Source organism: Canis lupus, chromosome 31, assembly GCF_011100685.1.
Source record: "Canis lupus familiaris isolate Mischka breed German Shepherd chromosome 31, alternate assembly UU_Cfam_GSD_1.0, whole genome shotgun sequence".
Classification (NCBI taxonomy): Eukaryota; Metazoa; Chordata; class Mammalia; order Carnivora; family Canidae; genus Canis; species Canis lupus.
Genome location: NC_049252.1, coordinates 35,741,956 through 35,755,438, shown reverse-complemented (window position 1 = coordinate 35,755,438; position 13,483 = coordinate 35,741,956). Strand labels below are relative to the sequence as shown.

The following is a 13,483-nucleotide window of genomic DNA, read 5'->3' as shown; positions in this document are numbered from 1 at the left end:
AGACTCACTCTGCCCTCTTCGTGTGGGTGGGTGTCTCCTCGGACATCGTCTTCTCTGCCTCCGTCTCTCCCATCTGTCCCCACACCCTCCCACTTAGATTGGATTGAAAGCTTTGAATTCTGAGTATCTATTTCTATTTGTGTTCTGGAGGTGTCAGATTGCCACTACGTTGTGTTTTTTGTTTTGTTTTGTTTTTTTTTTGGGTTTTTTTTTTTTTTTTTTTGTCTGTTTAGGGTGGAAATCTAATGTCATCTTCTACTATCTTTGTCCTTGTTTTTGATTTGTGGTTAAGTCTGGCCATCTGGTCTCTCATTTCCTGAAACCTTCCTGGCACCCAAGCAGTTGAACTTCTCTCTCTCTCTCTCTCTCTCTCTCTCTCTCTCTCTTCTGTTTTGCCTTCCTATTACCAAAGGTTGTCATTAAGAGCATAGCTTACGTTCATTAAAAGATTTGTGTGCACACAGACCGTCGTGTTCCCACAGGAGCCGACAGGTCTCTGAACCTGCACCTGCAACCTTCCATCAGTAGAGGAGAGGACCCCTCCTTGGAGCCAGCGGTCATTCAGGAAAGCCTAGATCGCTGAACTATATTCTGAGATAAACTAGGCAGATAATAAAGAGTGAGGCTTGCAATGAGTTCTCCCCCTCTCTGGAGTCAGGGGGTCTTCTCACCCAGTGTCTCAGTTTGAAGCCAAGAACTCAAGCAGGGAAAATCTCATGCCTCCATCGACAGCCTCCGCACATGAGCATCACCTAGGGTCCCAACTCCTGGGCCATGGAGAAAGGCACTGTCAATAACTTTTAGATGCCTTAGTTTTCTTCTGTTTAAACTCTTTCCTGAGTAGATTACATATTCCTATTGAATTTTAAAAATGCTTATTAAGTACACTGCTTTAGGTATTGAGAAAGTGGCAGTGAACAAGACTGCAAGTCTCTAATTTCGTGGCTATCCTCTCACCTTCTAGTGGGTAAAAGCCACATAAATTAGTCCAGTAATATACAAGAAACAAAGAGAAAGTATCTGATATTGAGAAGTGCTAGGCAGAGAGTTAAAATCCAGTCATGTGTTGGTCAACGAGTGCAGGCAGGGGGGCATGGTGCAGTGTTGGGTTGGGTGGACAAGGCAAGCTGAGATCTGCAGGAGAGGAAGGAGCCAGCCCTGCGAGGATGCAGAAAGAGCAGTCCAGGCCCTGGAGACGACAGCTACAATGGAGACCAGTGGGCAAAGCAGAAGCGATGACAACCACGATCAGAGAGGCATAGGGAGCCAGGTCACGGAAGGCTTTGGGTTTATGGTTTATGGATGTGAGGTGGTAACATTAGTGTAGAAGCAGAGGAGGGGCCTGACTTTGTTTACCTATTTAAAAACCAGTGGAGGGTGCACTGTGGGCAAGGTGAGTGCCTGGAGACTATAGGAAGAGGTGTGAGTCGCCCAGGCAAGAGATGATGGGGGCCTGGTCTAGTGGTGACTATGCAGATGGAGAGCAGTGGACAGACTTGGTATTAGTTTTGGAGACAGTCACCAGGACTCCAGCTGAATTAGCCATGGAAGCGGGGGAAGGAGGAGTCACGTGTGAGTCAGACTTGGCTCTAGAACTGGCAGGTGTGGTGCTGTGAGTGAGGTGGAGAAGCCATGGGAGAGAGATGAATTGAGGAAGCGCGGGGTATCGGGGGTTGTGTTGTGGTCACATTACCCTGGAGACATTTAATAGACATCCAAGTGGAGACATCAAGCCTAGGGAAAGGTAAGGGTCACAAATTTAGATCTGGGAGTTGCCAGCATACAGACGGACTCAAAGCCGTGGCCGGATCAGCTCGCCTAAGGAGCACGTGTGATAGAGGGGAGATCTCCGAAGCAAGTTTTGGGTTTCCGATATTTCGAGGTCAGAGAAATGAAGAGACACCCGGACAAGACTAAGAATGTGACGTCCGGTGGCCGGTGAAGGAGGAGACGGAGCACGCGTCGTGACCCTGAAGCCAAGAGGCTGTGCGTTAAGGCGAAGGATGGAGAGATGGCAAGAAGGAAGCAGTGGTGAGCCGTCTGACCGTGTCCGAGGTGGAGAAAGATGGGGACTGAGGAGCGACGGCAGGTTTGTTGGCATGGAGGGCATCGGTGACCTTAACAAATGCCACCTGTGTGCCATGGTGGCCACAGGAGTCCCACCGGAGTGGGCCGAGTAGACAATGTGCACTTAGCAGTGGAAGGTGGAGGACCCGCCTCGCGGACCACCTGCGAACATCCTGGCTCACAGTCCTTCCCGAAGCTTGGTGTCATGTAAACCACTGCTACGGTGGTGGTCACACTTGTTCTGTTTTCACCCTTTGGAAGTACGGTATAGATAGTCATTCGGCTCTCTTTTTAAAAAATTGTGGCAAAATACACCTAACGCGTGGGGGCAGGAGAACAACTCAACTAATGAGAATAGGATGCTTCCTCCTTCACTCCACCTTCAGTTATCCTGTTTTTAAACAACTGTGTGTCTTTAAAAATTGTGGCAAAGTCCGCGTAACATCAAAGCGACCGTTTGGGCCATTTGAAAGGGAACAGTTCAGTGGCATCCAGTTACTCATTGTTGTGCAACCCCCTCTGCCAGGATTGGTTTTCTTCTTGCAGAACTGAAACTCCGCATTCATCCACTAACTCCCAGTCGCCGCCCTCCTGTAAAGATACTAATATCCAGCTAGCTGACCCTACTAAACCGATGATGTTACCTACCGTGGCCATCGGTGAGCCATCCCTCCTGACCTAGGATTGAGAGAGGACAAAGAGCGTGGGCCCTACAATGACCGGGGTGACCCAAAGCCTGAGTGTTCTCTCTGGTGCGGTGTGTTGGTGATGCTTGGAGAAGTTGACAGAGAACGGGGCACAAGCGTGGTCTAGCGTAGAGTGAAACATTATTCATGAGGTGTGTGCCCCTCATATTCATTTCCAACCTTACTGGAAAACCAGGCCTTTATTTGGGAAGGCGCAGGAAAGGCAATTATAAGCCGAGTATGCGTTTAGTCAGGGGAATGACCTGCAAATCTGCAGGAGGGTCAGCTCTCTGGGTAGGCGGGATGATCGGTGAAGAAGTGATGCTGAGTGATAATATCACTAATAAAGAAATAGCAGCTATCAGTTGCTGAGAAAACTCTACGTGCCCAGACCTGAGTACCATCTTCATGGAGTCCTCCCAACCACCCAGCACTTAGGACTGTTAGTCCCATTTCATGGATGAAGACAGTGAGGCCAGGAGAGGTTAAATATATTACCCAAGGATACACAGCCAGTAGGTGCTAGATTAAGGATTTGAACCCCAGACAGTGCGCACTCTTAAACCGAGTTCCCTGTAATGCCTTCTAGGGTGACTTTTTTTTTTTTTTAAAGAAATTTAAGAGAACCTAGCTCCCCGCGAAGAGTTCTGCTTGAATACAAATCCTGCAGACTCCGGCACCCCAACATCAGCCCAGTAGAATGTCCACTGAGGTCTGTAGGAAGGTCTTTTCCACGTCAGGTGGCAACAACCTTACCTGCGGAATGGCGGAGCTGGTGGGCCAGGCTCTTTCTCCTTTCCCAACCGTTGTGGGAAACAGATAAGGCAGTTCTTGCCCCACATCCGGAATGGTTTGTGAATGCAAACGGGGGACGAGAGGAAGGAGGGTGGAGAACCTCCAAATTCTGGCCATGCATCTAACCCTGGCTGTGGGTGGAGATACCCACCCGTGGTGTGTGAATGCACCCTGAGCCCACGGAGCTCCTGCTGGGAACAGCACTTGCCTCTAATAGTGCTAGATTCTAGGACCTTCTAAATATATAAGAAGGCTCCCCCTCCCTCCCATCCTCTGGAAGCTTGGTTCTGTCTTCTTACCTATGGTCCTGTCTCCATTGGGGTCCACCTCCTGAGCCATGCTCAGCGCCTCCGTGGTGGCGATGTCCACGTTGCAGGGGACCACCACCAGGTTGATCGTCTCTTGCTTCTGGATGTAATTCTTGATGAGTGCCTTGATCTGATACCAAAAAACAACAACAAAAACCAAACGACACAAAGGAAGAGTGCGTACGTCTCCGGTCAACCAACACCACAAGGGAGGCAGTCCAAAGCCCCCGGGGCTCCCCACGAAGACCCAGAAGTCTCCCCATCTTCAGCTTGGCCCATTCCCAAGTTCCAGAAGGCCTACCTGCACTCCGATGTCCTGGGGCTGATTTCCCACAGCCACCCTGGTGATGCCGGGGAGGTCAATGAGGGTCAGATCGGGGACCTCAGGGGAGGTGATCTCAAGACTGATGAGCTCATGGCTGATGCCAAGTCCCTGCCCAGCTATGATGTTCTGAGCTGTGGAGGCCAAGAGAGGGGAAACCCAGAGTCCAGGTTAATGACCTGTCGGAGGAATAGCAGTTGTAGGGGTCTCTGGGGCCACTTCGGGGGCTATTGAACACATCAGCCTCCCTGAAAGTCTGGAGGAAAACATACCAATATGTTCACAACGGGATACGGATGGGTTCTAGTCTCTCTCTTTATGCTTTTTAATATTTTCCTGTGAGTGTTAATAATTTCCACAAATTCTTCCCCACTCTTCCCTCCAAACGGTGAAGCCCTGCATGGGGGCTGGACATAGGGACCTCCGCCTAAAGATAGATAGGGTGGAAATGATGGCGTGGTGTGTGACCAGCAATAAGTACATCGTGACCGCCGCCTGCTTTCTCTGGCGTGGCTTACCCTGGGGGAAGCTCACCTGTCCTGAGGACACCAAGCACCCCCGTAGAGGTAATAGGGTTCAAAGACAGAACGAATTTTTCTTTTTGAGCTGGCCTCGAGCTCTGCTGGTGCAAGAGGACGGTTTCCGCCCTCCCAGAGCGTGGCCAATGGGTGGACAGGGTCCCTGGGTCCGATGTCCGAAGGCACACACAGTTGTAATGAAAACTCAAGTGTCAGCAAAGAGGGCCCCTCAGTGCCATCGATGGGGAGCTTCCAGCACCCCTGCAAGCCGAGGCTCAGTGTGCCGAGAAGTGACATGCAGATGGGGATCCTGGGGATCTCCACCCCAGGGCTTCGCAGAGCACATCCCAAGGCCGGAAGGAGGACATGGAGGCAGAGCTGAGCATGTCTCCCCCGCCCCACTCCCCCCATCACTCCCCAGGTGCCCCGCTGTGCATGCACCTGGCTTGCCTGTCACTCACAGTGACATCCCTCGGGCAGGTAGCGGCCACCAGACACACCAAGGGTATCTTGCCCCTTCCTGGGAGCAGCCCCCTGTAGGGACGCTGGAGTCTTCCCACAGGCTGTCAACTTCACAACCACGACAAGGGACCAGCTAAGATGTCTTGGGCACACACCTCAGAGCCAGCCCCTGCTTCATGCACATGGGGCCCGAGCGGTCACGGGGGAGCCCTGAGTTCGGAAGGGTCCCCTCCTGGTTTACTAATCTGCTTTCACGGTCTTGAAATTCTTAGTGATTCTGAACCGAGGGGTCTTGCAGGATGACTGCGCTGGGCCCCCCAGTCACGCAGGTGGCCATGCTCTGGGCACGGGTTCTCGCACTCCGCGTGCGTGTGGCCCATCTGGGAGCCTGGTTAAAGTCCAGGTCCTGACCTGGCAGGTCTGGGGTGTCTCCCGGAGACTGCAGGGCCAATGAGCCCCCAGGCAGTGTTGCTGCTGCAGATCGGGGGCCACACCGAGGGGCCGGGGGCTAGACGGCTTGGGGAAATCAGAACTGAGATGGATGGTCTAGGGGAGGGGAGGTTTCGATGGTGAATATCAGGATTTGTGGGACACACATGCCAAGGACATAGGGGTTGCTGGTCACCCACTCGGGGGGGAGCATGGAGACATAAGGACAATGCTCCCCAGTCCCCTGGCCTTGTCCCCGAGGGTGGCCTCTGTCCTCACCACCTCCCTGCCTCCTCCACTTCTTGGAGTGAGCCCCAGAGCCCCGTGGAACAGGCAGTGAGGCCTGGAGTATCAGGGCTGCAAGAGCCCTGGGGGTGGTCATCTACATTCAGGGGTGAGCACAGGAATTGGGGGCAGGATGTCTGCCCTTTGGATGAAATCCCTCTGCTGAGCCATCTGAGGCCCTGGGACATGGGATTCTCGGGGAGCTGAGCTCCGGGGAGTGACGGGAAGGCCTCGCCCTCGCAAGCTGTGTTTGTTACCAGTCACAGGACCCCTCACCCCATCCCGCATTCCGAAAGGCCTCCTCCTGGCTTAATAATGCGCTTTTATGCTCTCCAGAGCAGGGCCTCGGGACAGCGGGACAGCGGTGACCAGGACAGCAGGGAGTCCTGCGGGGGGCACTTCCCGCAGGAGGGGGCAGTGTGCGAGGCAGGAGGAGCAGCCCGTGGAAGAGCCTGGAAGGAAAGGCAGCAGGCTCGCTGGTGGGGACCAAGAAGCCCGAGGACCAGGAGGCAGAGAAGAGGCCAGGACGGGGAGCGAGCGGCCCCGGAGCCGCACCTGCAGAAACCCGGGCCTCCTACCTTGGCGGATCTCCTTCTCCACCTGGGAGGGGTCCTGGAACTGCAGCTCCGTCTTGCGGTAGCTGATCCTCCCCCTCCACGCCTTGTGCGGATCCCTCTTCAGCTTCAGCACCAGCGGGCACCGGGTCACGATTCCTGAGACAGCGTCCCGAACATTGTAAGTTCCCTTTAACAGGAGGGTTCGCAGGGCCCCCTCCTCTCACCCCCTTCCCCCACCACCCCAAAGGACCTGCCCCAGTGTCCCCGTCTGAAATCTCGGTCCCTCGCCAGGACCGAGACTGGGGGGCCTGGACTGGACGGGCACAGAGGGTCGCAGGTCCGAGGACAGAGGCGTTTGGAGCTGCCCCCGGGGTCTGTTCTCTGTGGCCACCCAGAGCCTGCAGGCCACCACGGCCACGGTCCCCGCCACGATGCTGTGAGCTGAGGCTCTGGTGTCTGAGGCCCCCCAGGACTCTTGGGCTGGAGTCGCACCTCCGGCTTTGGCCGTGGGGCCTGCACCTGTCCAGCTGGCCACTGTGGGCGGAGGACAGGTGGAAACGTGGGAGCGGTGGGATCTGTCCCCCCACCTCGAAGCCCCCTCACCCCAGGGGTCGGAGGGTGCAGGGAGAAGGCAGCAAGAGCCAGGGCAAGAGTCCAGACATCCAAAGGAGGCGGGTCAAGGGTGTTCTCAGGGCGCCGTGTGCAGCCTGAGCTCAGAAAGGCTGGAACCGCCCAGAGCTTCTTGGGCGAAGCCCCGGGCACTGCGTGCGTCCTCCATGTGCTGGCCCTTTAAGGGCTGCATCATCTCCTCCTCCAGCCTGGGGACAGGCCCAGAGCCACACGCGTGTCACTGGCCTCCAGACCCTCCACCAAGCTGCACCTCTGCCCAGGATGCTGACCCCAGGGCAGAGCAGAGGAGCGACTGCTCCAAACCTTCCCTCTCTCATGCATCAGGTGCCCGCAGGGCTGAGCAGGACCTCACAGGACACCCTGACGTCAAGGACCCACTGCCAGTGGCCGGGAGAGGGTGCAGGCCGGGGTGCCCGGTGGGCAGCCCTCCGGGGTCCCCACGCCCTCCTCTGTGCCTGGGGGCGGCCTAGGCGAGACGGCATCGGTGGCCCCCAACCCCTGGGTTCGGGTCGGGTCTGGGACCAAGGGAAGGGACCAGGATGGAGCCTCCCCCCAACCCACTTGGAGGGTACCGTCTCCTCCCTGCCTTTTCTCTTTATTTCATTAAATTGTAAATGTACGACAGCCTCTTAACTCCACACACTTGATTATTTTCTTAAAGGAAAACAGTGGGGACACCTGGGTGGCTCCGCGGTTGAGCATCTGCCCTCAGCTCAGGGCATGATCCTGGAGACGTGGGATCGAGTCCCACATCAGGCTCCCTGCATGGGGCCTGCTTCTCCCTCTGCGTGTGGCTCTGCCTCTCTCTCTGTGTCTCTCATGAATAAATATATAAAATCTTAAAAAAAAAATAAGGGAAAACCGTGTGTCTTAGCACACTACGATCCAGGCTAATCACTTTTCCAAACATCTAGAACATTCTTCACATGTCACCCGAGACTCTACAAACTCCACGTGATCCAAGAAACATCTCCACGCTCTCACGGAGACCACTGGGAAAACGCCTCCACTGACACAGGCCCAGCGAGAGCTACTTGGTGCCAAAGGGGGGGTCTGAAACCCAGGGGCAGCGGGGATCCCCCCGGCCCCGCCAGCCCAGGCCACGCGCTGGGGACCTCAGCCTGCCCGGGCCTGTCTGCAGCCGCTGGCGCCCCAGGGGTGCTCCGTGGCCTGCGAGCTTACCGCTGCCCCTGGGGAGGGCGACCCCCGACAGCGCCTCCAGCACGGAGCTCTTGCCCGAGCTCTGGTCCCCGATGACGGCGATGGCCGGCAGGGCCAGGTCCTGCTCCACGCCCAGCGCCCGCAGGGAGTCAACGAGGTCGATGCAGGGGCGCACCTTCTGCTCATACTGGCTGTACAGGCTCTTCTCGGGGCCCTGGAAGAGGCACGGCACACTTGGCAGCCTGGCCTCGGAGGGGAGCGTCCTCGTCGTCGGGACGCTGTGGCAGGATGGGTGCCTGTCTTGACGTCGGGACGCAGACAGGAGGTGGCCGTCCCCCCCTCAGGGAGTACCCCCTCCCGCTCCTCTTCCTGCAGGGGCTTTGCTCCTGCTGATGTGGGGATGGCCGGGCTGGAGGTGCCCCGCTGAGCGGGGCCCTACCCGGGGTGGGAGCTCCTGGCCAGAGGGAGGACCAGCAGCAGCCCCTGGGCAGCCGCGCGGGGGAGGGGTTGGGGGGCATGGGTTAGCAATGGGGGCCCCGCATGGCCTCGTATAGCCCTGTGACCACAGACGCTGCAGGAGAAGCTCCCCCCGCAGGGAGGGAGACCCCAGCATCTGGAACAGAAGCCCCAGGCTTGTTGCCCCAGAGTCTGGGTATGTCCCTGGTGCTCGTTGGAGGTGCCTGGGAGACGGCAGGGCACCAGCTTTTCTGGTGGGATTGGACCAGACTCGGTGGGTTTACGGTCGTGGCTGGGGTGCTCACCTCCAGCCAGCAGCTGGAACGCACCCTTCCTGAAGCCCCTCTGCATGACCTACCTTTGCCATCTGTTGGTGCCTGCTTCCTTCTAGTTGCTGGGGGTTCAGTGTCAGCAAATTGAACTCCTTGGCGAGATAAACCGGATCCTGCACTCCCACCTGACAGTTTGGGGGATACATCATTTGCCTTGCTGCCGCGTCAGATGGCGGCGGCTGCTGCTGGACAAAATTCATTTCTTTTTCTGGTTGCTGTCGGGGAATAACCACATTGTGCCTCCGATATGGCCGAGAACCGTGGGCCTTAGACATGAGTGGTCACGTAGTCCGAGCCGGTGGGAGCGCTCCCCCTTGCTCAGCACCTCCAAGTCTTCTCGGCGAGCTCTGCAAAGACACAGGGTGCAGAGTGGCTCAATGTCCCCAAGCAGTCCCCTCCCAGGCTGGACCTTTGCCGGCCCCTGCCTGGCCCAGCCCCATACAACCCACCCCTGCATGGAGACACAGGCCAGATTGGGTGGGGGGACAGGCCTCTGAGGCCTCTGGGGCTGGGGGGGGGCAGGGGAAGGGGACACCTGCTGTGTATCGGTTTGCTATAGTTTCAAATCCACTTGTTTGTGAGTTATGTGAAGTTGTTTAGATCTGGGGGGTGAATCTGCTTTCATGGAGGAAGCGGTGTCACCACGGACACCTGTTGTCACTAAGCAGTGGCTGCTGATGGGCACCACTGGGGACTTAATGATAAGAACAGGGACAAGGGGGCACCTGGGTGGCTCAGCAGTTTAGTGCCGCCTTCAGCCCAAGTCATGATCCTGGGGTCCTGGGATCAAGTCCCACATCGGGTTCCCTGCAGGGAGCCTGCTTCTCCCTCTGCCTGTGTCTCTGCCCCTCTCTGGGTCTCTCATGAATAAGTAAATAAAATCTTTAAAAATAATAAAGAGGTGGTTAAGGCAAAACGAGGTCCTAGGGGCTGATGGCCCTGATCCCGTCTGACTGGTGTCCTTGGAGGGAGGGATTAGGACACGGATGCGCACAGCGGGACCAGAGCGACGGCCGTGTGGAAAGGTGGCCGTCTCCACGCCGAGGAGACAAGCCTCCGAGGCGCCTCCACACCTTGAGCTTGGACTGCCGTCCTCCAAGACCTTGAGAAAATAAAACTGTTGTTTAAACCACCCGGACGGCGGCACTTCGTTTATGGCGGCCTGAGCAGAGTGACAGGAGGACCTAGTAGGCGTCGTGTGCTTTCAGGCACGGGGATGCAGATAAGGTGTCCGCCTCTGGCCCCTACTTTCGGGCAGGGAGACGCCCCCACCCCACTCAGACAAACAAGCCTTCCAACCAAGAACGCTTCAACAGTACAGCTCCCGGTGATGATGGCGCGTGTGGAAGAAAGGCAGGCCCGAGACTAGAAATAATTGTCCCTGAACGACTGCAGCCGGGTAGCTGGGGGCGGGGGGAGGCTCTCTTTGAAGATGTGCCTGTAACAGGAAATACGCTGAGCAGAGGAGCGAACCTTGGAGGGGGCTGGCTGGCAGGCAGAGGAAATGCAGGTGCAAAGGTCCTGTGGTCAGGATAAGCTCAGAGAATAGGAAAGGGTTGGTGTGACTCTGGGCATTGGGAGGGTATGGCGGAGGGCCAGGTGACACTGTGAGCTGTTAAGTGACATGATGACTACTCACATAGCGGAGCCTAGGTAAGGAGGGCAGGTGGCGTGGATAAGGGGCAAGGGCACGGCGAGGCACAGCGATCACACAAAGCCAGCGTCCCAGGTTTGGGGCCGACCGCCACCAGGCCCGGGGACCCAGAACTCTCTCCGTCCTGGAGTTCTTCTCTGCACCCTACGTACGTGCTGACCGGCTGAATTCTCACCACCGCCCTGTGCTCCCCGGGATCTCGCATTCACAGGTGAGGTCGCGGAAGGGCGGGGTGGCCGGCCGCTAAGCTGTGGGGGCTGACACCTGCCCCCAGGTGGGGAGGGCGGGTGTGTGTGTGTGTGTGTGTGTGTGACACAGAAGTGGTCACTACCACCTGCAGAGCGGCCCTCGGGCGCCTGCCTGGGTCCGCCCCACCCTGCAGCTGCGCTGGGGGCTTCCCTGAAGCCGCAGTGGGCCACCTGCCCTCACCTGCCCTCACCTGCCCTCACCTGCCCGGCTCCCCAGCATGCACGACGCTGCGGGGGAGCCGAGTAAACCCTCTGAGACCAGCTCTGACCCTTGGGGGCTGTGACCACCTCTGTCCCACCCCTCAGCCGGGCACGTTCCTACCCGGGTCCTGGAGGCCCACTCGCGACGGGGCCCATCGCCCTCCTGGGGTTGGCTGCACTTGCCCAGACCCCGCTCCCCACACACCTGCGCACGGGCTCCCGCCTTAGGCTCTGCTTCTGGGGGCGGGAGACGGAGCAAAAGCAAGGAGACTCCGTGGTTGGCACACCAAGTGGCGGCACCGTCTCTCAGAGGATGAACTTCAGGATCTGATTTCAGGAAATCGGATCCTCGGAAACCAGGGTTGGTTTTGACACCCGTCAGCACTGGACAGGGGTCTGGGGGCCAGAGTCGCCGTGGGGGCGGCCCTGCACAGTCTTCACCGTGACACGCGTGGCGGTGCCAGCGGGCCGAGAGCGGTGGTGTGCTACGGGCTCGGGCCAGGCCCCGCCGGCCCAGGAGGACAGGCCCAGTGCGGGCCCACGGGACCGAGGCGTCTCGGGGCCGCTCCCTCCCCAGCTGCGTGGGAGCCCCTGGCAGGAGGCCTGCCCATTTCTGTCTTGTTTTATGTTCTTTAAAAAAAAAAAAATTTAAGCTTTGAATGTTCAGCAAAGGAGCCACTGGAAGCTCCATGCCAGGCTTTGTCTCTCCGCCTTCGAAGCTCCCCGTTTCTCATGGAGGGGGTGCTCGGAAAGCCGGGTCCAGGGGCAGCTCGTCTGGGGGGGAAGGGGCCCTGGCCTTCCTGGCATTGCTGGGACTGGACCTGACACTTGGGTTTGAGCTCGAGGGAGGCAGGGAAGGCGCTGTTCGGAGGGGCCAGCCCCGCGGGAGGAAGCCCCGGGAGGCCTTCGGGTAGAAGATGTCCTCTACCTTCATCTGTGCACCTACAAAGTCACCGTCTTGCTCTCTACTTGATTGTCACCTGTCACCTCGTGACGGCAGGGACTGTCTTCTGCATGCCAAGCCCCCTGTTCCAGGGCACGCGGCAGGCGGCAGGTGCTCCTGGACTCGGGCCACATGAACAAACGAGGGAAGGGACCGCTACCTTCCCTGCAGTGACTGGAAAGGCCACTGTCCCAGGGCAGGATCCGCTGGCACCAGCACCCTGGATGGGCCCTGCTCCTGGGGACCCCAGCAGTGCCCTCTGGGCCATCCCTCTCCGCCAGTCCCACTCGCGGCTCGCTCACGAGGGCTCAGGTAGGTGTGCGAACTCCCAGGGCCGTCCACACCTGTGCCAGCTGGTGCCCTGAGCCAGAGCTCGGTCGTGCCCTCTGCTTACAGGCAATGACAGGCTCCCCTGGAGGAGACACTTCGTCTATACCGCCAGCACCCTGGTTTCCTGCGCGTGTTCTACCCCGTGCTGTTCGCATCCTGTGCCAGCACTTCCGGTCCCCCCGTGGGTGAATGTTGAGCACCAGACGGTGGAGCAGAAACTCAGGAGCTGAGGATGCCCAGGTGCCCCCCGCAGCCGGCCCGGCCCGGTGGTGGGTGTCCTGCGTGGGCGGCCCCCCTTCCTAACACACCGCCTGCATCTCCTGCGCAGCAAACCCAGTCGTGCACCTGTCGGGAGAGCCGCATCGCCTGGCGCTGGCTTTCCAGAAAGAGGCTCTCAGAGCATCCCTCCCTCTGACTGGGGACCAACACGAATTCCTGGGTATCTACGGGGAGTTTCCTTCTTCCAGGTGCCCTTCATGTCTCTGAGTTTGAGCCTTTGATGTTTTCAGCATCTGATGCTTTTCCACTCGACCATGTCCCCGCCTTATCCTGCTGCCCCGCAGAATCCTGGTTTCACCTGACGGCCGCTTCCGCCTGCCCCTCAGCAAGTTCAGAGACCCTGTGACCCTGGCCCCACTGACATCAGCTCTTTTCGGGTTCCCCGGGTCCGGTTCCGACGTGGGGGCTCCCCCTGCAAACCCAGGCAGTTCTCAGACACCGGCAGGGCTCAGCTCCGACCCTGTCTGCCCGGAGACGGCATCAGACCCCATATGCAGGGCGCAGTCCCCCGAGCCCACCCCGCACCCCCCTCCCGATGCCGGCCGCACGCCCCCGGCTCCCACATGAGCCTCGGCCCCACGCCACAGATTGGAGCTCCTCGGCCTCCTGCTTTCACGTTGCTGGAGCGGCTCACAGAGCCCCGGGCAGCGCTTACTAACCAGCCTGCTAAAGGATGTGATCGATGATATATATGAACGAACAGCCAGATGGAGAGACGTGAAGGGGGTGGGGGTCCCAGGAAAGGACGGGGAGCTCCCCTGCCCTCCCCTGCACCCACCCCCCGCCCCCACAAGCTCACCGACCTAGAAGCTCCCTACCC

The 13,483-nt window shown here is 58.3% G+C and overlaps 1 protein-coding gene across 3 annotated transcripts in view; it reads right to left on the bottom strand.

Annotated features, from left to right (window-relative positions):
• The window catches only part of MX2 (MX dynamin like GTPase 2), a 32,162-nt gene that overhangs the window by 13,237 nt on the left and 5,442 nt on the right, over nucleotides 1–13,483 (bottom strand). For 2 of the 3 annotated variants that reach the window (XM_038581538.1, XM_038581539.1), the window contains exons 1-5: nucleotides 9,035–9,353; nucleotides 8,242–8,434; nucleotides 6,451–6,585; nucleotides 4,158–4,312; nucleotides 3,848–3,986 (exon numbers count right to left, since the gene is read on the bottom strand). In XM_038581538.1, coding sequence (XP_038437466.1) covers nucleotides 3,848–3,986; nucleotides 4,158–4,312; nucleotides 6,451–6,585; nucleotides 8,242–8,434; nucleotides 9,035–9,283 — 871 coding nt within the window. In that variant the 5' untranslated portion in view covers nucleotides 9,284–9,353. Of the gene's footprint in view, nucleotides 1–3,847; nucleotides 3,987–4,157; nucleotides 4,313–6,450; nucleotides 6,586–8,241; nucleotides 8,435–9,034; nucleotides 9,356–13,483 lie in introns of those variants that run through there. The other variant, XM_038581537.1, reaches the window with a different exon arrangement.